The sequence below is a fragment of the Cariama cristata genome, unplaced genomic scaffold (genome assembly GCF_000690535.1).
Source record: "Cariama cristata isolate BGI_N322 unplaced genomic scaffold, ASM69053v1 scaffold22349, whole genome shotgun sequence".
In the NCBI taxonomy this organism is placed as follows: Eukaryota; Metazoa; Chordata; class Aves; order Cariamiformes; family Cariamidae; genus Cariama; species Cariama cristata.
In genome coordinates, this window is record NW_009634342.1 from 1 (window position 1) to 9,690 (window position 9,690).

The window sequence follows — 9,690 nt, forward strand, 5'->3', positions numbered from 1 at the left end:
TCGGCAGAGCCAGCCCTCAGCCAGGGTTTGCTTCCCTGCACCCTGGGCTGAACTTCACACACACAGCCCCCCTCGCGCCAGCCGATGCCGACCTCGTTTATTTAAGTCATGGCCCAGTGGCAGGGCCTAAACGCCCGGAAGCCTGCAGTTGGGGTCTTTCAGTGTTATGGGTCAACTCACTGACACTCACAAGGTGTGGTGTGACTCTTTACGAGCCTTTTTTGGAAGGACACTTAATTTTTTCTTAGCAATTTAGTAATATTTTATAGCCCGTCCCCAAATCAGGTCTTATCTGAATCTTATTTCAGCTTCAGACTAAACTCTTTATTGCTTGCATTAGTAAAAGAGACAATATGCACAGAGCAGAGTGGATATAAGTCATTGTCCTCCTCCTCGTGTGTCTTGATAGGATGAAGAGAGAGCTCCTCGGGAGGGTCCTGGGGTTACACAGTCCTAACAAAGCAGAAGTGGGAGACAATAATATAAATTCCTGTGATACTGCATTTAACCCGTTTTCATTTGGTTCCTGGAGGAAACGACGCATAAGTTACTGCCTTCGCTACCCTCCAGCCCATTCTGATACCTTGCAAATCCATTTTGATAGCAAGACGTATATCAAAGCTGGTATCTAATAGTAAGTACCTATAAGTTTAGAGAAAAATCATCAATTGGTTAGAGCAGAGAGATGCAAATAAGTGTTTCTCTGCAGGAAAGGCTGCAGTGTGAGCTCAACAGTTATTTGTTTTCTCTGGCCTGCTGGCTGGCCACTCGGCTCACGTTGTCTGACCAAGCTGCATGGAATTGTCTGTAGCACAGAGCTGTCTCTTATTTCCAACCTGCATTTATTCATGGCCAGTTCATCCCTTTTTGTTCTTGTGCCAATTTTTGCTGTTAGCATAAACAGCTCTTTTCTCGCCCTGTTTTTTTAATAGATAGTGACTTTGTCTCTCTCAGCCTTCATTTTACTCAACTAAGCATAGGCCGGGCTCGCCCTTCCCTTCAACCTCCTCGGGGCCCTCCCCTGCACCTTTTGCATCGCAGTTTCTTGTGTTTCTCTCTGAATGCCTTTCATAGCAGTGTACAATGCACAGAAAAAAAAAAAAATCCTGTAAGTGGTCTGATGAACATCTTTTCTGATTAAAAAGAGGGGAAAAGGATTTACTAACCTCCCTTCTCTAGACAGTAAGTTTCTGAAATTTGTCTTCCCCCATCTTTATTGTATCAATGGTCTGAAGATACTTTTGCAGAACCCAACCTCTGGCCAGAGCTCGTAACTCTCCAGTCAAATCCAGCTGAGCTGTGCCATGTAAGCACTCAGTGGTTATCTAAAGAAATCCTAAATTCGTTGATTGAGCACTGCAGCAAGTACCTTCGGGGACAAGGGCTGGGAAAGGATCCGTAGGGATGCTTGTAACAACAGGAATAGACAGAACAGCCACTCACGTTGGTCTGCAGAGATCAGTCGACATCAGCCATGTCAGAAATTCCTGGTTCAAAACATCCTTCAAACTTTCTGTACCTTCCAGAGAAGTCAAACTGCAAGAAATGTGCCATGCCACAAAGACAGAGGAGAGGCAACCGTCCAGATGCAGTATATCACAGCGTCTTGTCCCAATCCCCTCAAGTTCACAGGGATATTTTATTTTCCTCGTCTTCTATTATCTTTGACTCAGATAAACCCACAAAAAGCTTTAACCTCTTTTTGATGTGGTGAGCTCCTTGCACACAACAGTGCCTTGATCTTGGCATGTTTGGGCTGCCCAGCAGTGAACATGTCTGTCAGGCTTGGGGGATGAGAAGGAACAGTGCGGTGACCCCCCCCTGCACCCCACCTCCTCTTAGACCCGGCAGGCATCAAAACAAAGGCAGAGCGTGGGTGCAGCAGCATCTACGCTCCAAACTCACAAAGGAAAGTCTTTGTTTGCAAGAAGGACTTTCCCCTGCAAGTTGCATTTTTTATTTGCAATTAAGGAGATTAAGGGAGACACCAGAAAACATTTTTTTTTTTTTAAATGAACCTAATCAAGCTCATTAATCTCTAGCATCAAAGGTTTCCCTTCCCCCGTCCACCCCCTGCCCCAGAACAGGTTAGACAAACATCTGTCAGGAACAGTTTAGAGCGCGTTGATCCTGCTTTAGAGCAGAGGTCAGACTAAATGACCTCTTGAGATCCCTCAAAGCCCTCGTTTCTTTGATTTTGTATTTTCGGTATGACTAGCAATTCTCAGTGTCTGATTTTCTGAGCGCTTGGCCTGAGACACCTCTGTGAACCACAACTGTGCTCGTTTCCCCCACCCTGGGCCAGCCCCCGCACCCTGATTTCTAAAGCAGTTTTCACGCAAAGGCTGTAAAAGACAACAAATGCCCCCAGATTCTTGTTCTGGGTGACTATCCCATGACTCCTGGTAGTTAGAAATTCTTTTTTTTTTTTTTGCCAGAAGACACTAGGATTGCGCCTGAAGGATGTGGGCTGTGTGCGGTAAGTGCTTTTTTTTTTCCTTCTTGCCACCATTTTAGGACTAAGCAGCAGCAACCTGTTAGGTTTTGTAAAATCCCCTTCATGTTAAAGAAAGGAAATCTATCCCTCATTCATTGGTGGTTTTTTTTTAAATATAGAAAGTGCCTGAGAACAGACTTTTTTTTTTTTTCGTTTGGACTCATGTGTCTAATTTGCTTTTTGAACATTTGTGACATAAGCTAAGATTGGGGGAGGTGAAACAGGCTAGTGACAGGCTGTGGATATGCTGACACAGCACAAAGCGGCGCAGCGCTGCGATACACGAGTGTGCTCTCAGCCAGATGGCTTGGGAAACGCAGGGACGAGCTGTGGCAGAGAGAGCTCCGTATGGACTCGGTTACCTTGCCCAGAGGTACCTGTTCCCAGCGAGCTCGTATCACCGTCATTACCGCGATCATGATGATTTTAAGATGATTACGTCTTAAAAAAAAATAAAAAAATCTGTGCCCTTACCGGGGACACTCAGATCAGAAACAAACTGGGAAATTCCTCCTGGGTCAGGCAGGCATCTCTCTCTCCTGCATGGTTTCACGTTTAGATGACATAATAAGAGCTTTTCATAATAAAAGCTTGCAGCAGTGACACAAGGAAAGGACTGTTTTGTTTCTTTTTTGAAAAACGAACTGGTCAACATGCTGTGAGTGTGAAGGAATGGGTTTTGTTTGATTGTGTTTTTTTTTCCCTTGGGGGTTGATTTGATCAAATCAAAATGTTTTGCAGAAATGTATCAATTTCATCTCGTTTTCACTGGAGAGTTTTCTTTTGAGAAGGCTTTGTTTTGATTAGGTTGAAGCACTTCGTTTTGACTTCTCTGTTACGGTGATGTTAGGATGTTAGAGGAGCGGATACGCTTCAGCCCTGTCAAAAGTCCATGCTTTGACCTGATCAAAGTGCTGGGTTTTGATGGGGCTGTGCTGACATTTGCAATACAAAAGAAGACCCTAATCTTTTTTCTTTTTTTTTTTTTTTTAAATTCGTATTTTGTGAGAAATTTCAAAATTAGGTTATTTGGGGAGGGGGTGTGGGTGTGACTTTGTTCTTTTCCTCACTCATGAGGTAGAATTGCAAAATGTGAAATTTCCTTTTGAAATCAAAATCCTCTCATTTTCCTATGTGACACCATTACCATCGATACCCGCCCCAAAACACTCCTTCAAAAGTTAAAACACTTGGAAACCTCATCCCTCCCTGCGACCAGATGTTCTCCGATCTCACCTCTGATTTTTCTTGGCTTTCAGAAGCCAGGCGAAGAAATCTTTGGCTTCCTGAGTGCCCAGGTCCAACTTTTGGCCATTCACAGCGGCTACTTGGGGCTCGGCTTCCCTCTTGTATGGCTCGATGATGTTGCTGGGAAGGCGAAATGGGGAGATACCAGGCTGAGATGCCACAAGAGGGTGACAAAATGCTGCTTTTCCACCAACCCCAGCTCCCTCCCGCCCCATCCACCAGCGGCCAGAGAAGGCGGCGGTCTTGGCCAGGGAGAGGGATCCTTGTGCTGTGTGCCGACAGACCAGAAACATTTCTAGGACTTAGAAAAATAACAGAAAAAAAGAAAACCAACTCCCTAGAGAATCACTGCTGCACTCCAAGAAAAATACCCTTGGCTCTACATTCTTCTGCAGTCATCGGTTGGCTGCCGACAGCCGTAAGTTTGGATCGTAGGAGCATCGCAAGTCTACGCACTTACTCGCTTTTCTTCTCCCGTCTGGCTAGCAACCATTCCACAAAGTTCTTCTTCAGCATGTTGTCCATCGTGCGGCTGTAATCGCTTGCCAGGGTGGCCTCAGAGTAGCGTCTTTGCACTGGTTTGGCACTGGGAGTCCTTAAACTTACGCTGGGGTAAGAGCACAGAGACAGAGTGAGTCCTTGCACACACCGGGAGCACATGCGACACGGAGTTTTGCTGGGCTTACATGTGGTGGCTCATGCGGTCCCTACAGTCAGCAAGGTTTTGGGATCACTTTTAATCGCTTTTGGTACAGGTGACCATTCCTGCACCGAGAAGGGACTAGCACGCTCCTCATCCGTTTTGCTGGCTGCTAAAGCGATTGCAGCTCAGATTTGACGACTGGGGAGGAGACGAGCTCTGGATATTTGCTGATAGTCTGGAGTCACCGTGGTTTGCCCTGCCATAGCCTGATTCACATGGACTTTGGCTCCGAGCTAAGGCACCGAGCGTGCTCGGGCTCCCTCCTCCAGTGAGCCGCACACCTAAGGACAAGGAAACCTTTTCCTGCATCCTCGAGAGGCTCGGGGACGGATGGCAGGAGACGAGGGCTGACCTTGAGACCTGTGCTGATCTGACAGCGTAGACACAGTTGGTGGCTACCTAAGTTAGCAAAGGATTTCGAGGCTGGTCCTTTTTTAGTACTACCATCTGGGATTGCAGCAACTCCTGTTGCTCTCATAAGGGTACTTTTGGATCTGCTGGGGTGGTAGTTGGAAATTTTGTAGCAGGAGTCAGAGAAAGAGAGGGAGAGTCTTTATTATATACCTGCTTTACGTAACTGATCATATTTTCAGAAGCTTCCAAATACTGGATGCCCCCTAGCCTCATTCATGTGAGATGATTACACCTTGTTTCTAGTTCTCAGCCAAACTCCTTCTCTTCCTGGTTGACTTCCAGCTTGTTCCTCCTAACCCAGAGCCATGAAGTTTGAAGGGAAAACTTGGGAGTTCCTGGCTCTGGCTCAAAGGTTCAGGGCTTTGGTTTGATACCTCTCTTATCGTTTGCACATCTCTGTATGCTTGGCTGTCTCTGTTATCTGAGATCTACCTCAGGACTCTTGTTCTCACCTACTCACCAAGATGCCAATGAAAAGAGTCCATTTGCCTCCAGTGCGTACCTGGAAAAGGCTCAAAATACACTGTGAGCTTTCCAAAACACTTACCCCGAGACGTTCTCTTCCATCAAAACAAAGCCCAGAGAAGCGAGGAGCAGAGAGAGAACTTTGAAAGACATCATTTTCTTGGCTGGTTTCTCTGTTCAAAAAGCAGAGGGCAATCCAGATGTCCAGCCCCTATAACACATGGGACACATAAGTGACAGGACAGTGAACCCAAAGGGATGTGCGGTGGCTGGGCACGTGCCTGTGCTTGTAAATGTGTTTCTTCAGTCCTTGTGCTTCGGGCAGCCTTCTCCATCCTACAAAGCCCTCTTCTGCCGTCCCCAATTAAATTACTTTTTCAATGCCAATGCGCTTTCCCACCGTGGTCTCTTTTAATGTTGGTTCCCGATACTTTTATTGTAACCATCAAATTCATTGTGGGTTGCGCATTCCTGGAGGCAAGGGCTTTGTCTTCCACCATGTTTACAAGCTGACCCTGTGGGTACCTCATTGTGCGCTAAGGGTCGATTCAGTCTGGAGTATGTGAACGGGAGCGTACGTTGGATCGGGCGATCCCGTAGCAATGGCATCCTGCTCATCCCACACTGCGGTTCTGCAGGATTTAGGAGCCTGATCTAATTTCTGGGAGATTTTCTGTTGGGATGGATAATGCTTTATGTGGGGACTGGAGCCAGGGTCAGTGGATATCAGTTATGAAAAATATCCTAGGGATGGTGACAGGATCAGATTCCAAGATTTATTAGTTTCAAGCTGTTCCTAGTCCTCACGTCCGCAGTTCGGCTGAACAGCCCTCGGACATTTGAGCTCTTTTAATTACTATTCCAGCTCTGCAAACTCTGTACAAAAATGGTTTTGATCATGGCTCACAGATATATTTTGTTGTCCCTCACCTCACTCTTTGTTATAACTATTTCTGGAAACTGCATTGCAAGGGCGAGATGCTGTTAACAGGAATAATACAGTAACAACAACAAGAAGGTCTAGATCAGGACTCAAGTATCCCATCCTTCAAAAATTTATTCATACATTGATAGAACTTTCCTCCTCTAAGTAGCTATTTGTACTCTTACAACAGCCCACTTACTGTTTTGGAGAGAGCGAGAATTTGCATGTGTGGATGTTGTTCGTAATTGTGGCATTTTTTTAACGTCTGGAAAATTGTGACATCTTTTACAAATGTTTTCATCCCTTCCTATTAAGTGAGAAAAGTGCGAAATATGTTACGTTATCTCAGACACATCAAGTTCCGAGGAACGCTCTTAAAAGCAAAGGTGTAATATTCCGAACACTGGCAAAATCCCTAAAATACTTAGAGCTAAAGCAGCAATACAAGACAAATAGTTACAGTGTGTTAACAGCAGAAGTAAATTCCATTATACAAAAAGCTGAGGAGTGTTTTAAATGAGAATGGAGAAAACCGTCATGATTAAATAACTGAGGTGTTCCCTCTTATTTGCTTTTCATTTCATATATTGGCGATATAACTGTGGGTACGATAATGGATCCGAAAATAGCTAAATTGTGCAAGAATATTGTTCTGCTTAGGGTAATTATTTATGATGCTAGGAAAGGAAATGCACTGTAGCCCCAATTTTAAGAAAGGGCAGTATTCCTTCTCTGCAGAATTTACTGAAGCAGGAAGGAAAAGCAGTCCATGTTTTCAGAGACTGTTGAAAAACCATTTTTTAATTAATACAGGAAGCCTTTGCCTGCGTGGCACTGAACTGGAATAGTCGAGCTCCGCTAGCCCCGACTGGCACAGAGGTTGCTGTGACACCTACCCGGTTTTGATCCTGTGATTCGACTTCTTCGCAAAAGGAGGAGCAACTGGTAGGATCTTTGCAACATGAGGGTCTTCCAGTCCCCTGTGCAATACTGTCTGCTTTGGAAGAAGCATTGTCCCTGTTTTGTCCATAGCTAGGAGATCCCCAAAAGCAACTAAGAACCAGTTTCTCCTCATTTCCCTTTGTAGGTGCAGATCCCAACCTGATATTTGCCATGTGCTGAAAATCCTCCTCTGAAATAACAGTCTTTCCCTTTACAACCCAACACGTACGCTGCTGTGGGTCTTTTCTGCCGAAGCTGCCGAGAAAAGGGCCAGTCTTGTACCACTTTGGGAAAAACTCAGCCAAAGGTATGGGCTGCTCCTGCTCTGCTACGGCTACTGCCTGACCCTCTCAAACACCCATCACTCCCACTGTTATCTTAGGGGGGGAAAAAAAAAAAAAAGTTAAAAAACATTAAAAAGAGAGACTGACATAGAGCTTCTTACCTTTCTCCCTCTTTGAAGCTGCCCAAAGGATTTCAGTTAATTCTGGTGCTGAGGAGACCCTCCAGGGCTTTTATATATGTTAGCTGTGCAGGACCAAACCCCCTTCCATGAGGTAAACAGGAAATCAAACACCTAAGCAAAGCAATTCAAACCCACTCAGAGCTGCTTCATTGGGTCCATTGACCTACAGAGCAGGAAAATAACCTTTTAAAATGTGTTTACATTAATAGCAATTAAACATTACTATATCACGAAATCAAGAATGAACATGGATTGTGGGCATAATACATGTGGTGTTGGTCTAAACCTTAATTCCACATAGCACTTCCTTCCATGGTAAAAACTTCCTTAATTTCCATCTTTTCTTTTGCCAAGTTTAAGTGCTGGCTTAGAGAGATCCACTCTGCTCCTTCTCTTTCTTACAGGAGGAATAACTTTGCTAAAATCTATAGCTCTCATCATCGTTATTTTTTGTCACCATCAAGTCTGGGCATCCCAGCCGTGGTCTAGCAACCTCTTGTGCAAACCCCAAATACTGAAAACAGCATCTGTCCCCCAAAACGTGCACTCTTAAGAGGAGAAAACTTGGGATGGAGAGTGGCAGACAGGAAACCAGTAGGAAATGGTGAGGCAGCATTGGTTAACGAGGTGAAGGGTGGTGGCACAGCAACCACCCATGTGGGCTGAGGGGTAGCAGCTGGACCTGAGCACCCATTTGGGCTTTTTCTCTCCTGAGCGAGTGATGAAGTGTTTCCCTGTGGCTCTGCAGCTGCTGGGGACACAGGTCAGTGAGGCCACAACCTCACCCTGCCCTTGCACAGCTGGATCCAGGAGAGCAGATGTTCTGCAGATGTTAATTGTGCCATCAGAGCACAAGGGGTAAATCCATTTCCCATCAGCTCTGCTGCAGCCCTGTGCCTGGTAAGACATTCTCCCCAGTGCCTGCCCTGCCCTGCTTCCTCTGAGTCTCTCTGGGAGAACTGGACCCATTACATTTTAACAGGTAAATCCTGTTTAGGGGCTGCTACCAGGTGTGTACCTGCTGCTCTAGGATCCCTGTCACACCCAGCTTCAATCTGTTGAAGGAGCAGAGCAGGATTATGTTTGCGCCAGCCTAACCCCCAAGCTGAGGTCTGCTCACATCGTTACCGAAGTGAAGCAGTGCCCGTGGCTGGCTGTGCTGGCTTGCAGAGCACAGCCCCATCCGCAGCTCGGTCCCCCCCCAGCAGCCTGAACTTTTGCAGGAGGTTATCCAAGTTACAACCTTCCCCTCGGGTCTGCCAGCCTGTTTTGGTTGTATTTTTTTTGTGGTGTTCAGCAGAGCTTCTCGGAGCAGCAGCCCCGCACACCTGGAGGTAGGAGGGATGTGCGCGTATGTGTGTATCCTCCCAGGTTTGTGCTGGCTCAGCTACATCAGGGATTTGTGTGGGAAAGAAGTTGGATCTCTGGTTGACAGGGCTGAGCAAGAAGCAGCCCTTAATGGAATTGCAGTAATAATGGCAAAATTGAAGTGGTGGTGGCTTCGGCGTGGGAGAGGGTTTTGCTGTGCCGGCACAGTGCCCCCAGCGTATCTTGTCCCAAACATGGGCAGAAATCCAGTCTGGTGAGGTACGTGTCTCCACGTAAAGGCTATCCATTTTGCAGTTCCTTTCTAAAAAGTGTTTTTCTTGCTCTTCTGAGAAGTGCTGCTGGGACAGAGCATCAGATACCGGCTGGTTTCAACCACTACCTGTACCTCTGCTCCAGGAGACCGTGGAGCGCAGAATGGACCCCATCCAGCTTACCCCGGCGCTGGCAGAGGTGAGCTCTTGCTGCTCTCTAGTTATACAACTCCCCGGTACAGCCAGCCTCTCCAGCAAGAAGTGTTGCATCTATATTGCATTAAGGTAAAGGCTCCGAAAGACATTGTTAGTGTAGATTAAGGGTTCAGTGCTATTAGGGAGTAATTACTACTTTCACAGGAACTACTTAACACGTGGCTTAGTCCTTTAGCTAGCAGCACACAAGCACGCCACGGTCTCCAAAAGCTTTTCAGCCATGCAGGAGCGTCG

General features: G+C 46.2%; 1 protein-coding gene across 1 annotated transcript; it reads right to left on the reverse strand.

The window, feature by feature from the left end:
* Window positions 1–1,443: 1,443 nt before the first annotated feature.
* Window positions 1,444–5,480, reverse strand: GIP (gastric inhibitory polypeptide; the record flags this gene model as incomplete). The annotated part of the gene is made up of 4 exons (XM_009707120.1): window positions 5,410–5,480; window positions 4,206–4,352; window positions 3,734–3,865; window positions 1,444–1,536 (listed from the first exon to the last, which is right to left on the reverse strand). Coding segments are annotated over exons 1-4 (443 nt in total), but the record flags the coding sequence as incomplete, so codon positions are not given.
* Window positions 5,481–9,690: the final 4,210 nt, after the last annotated feature.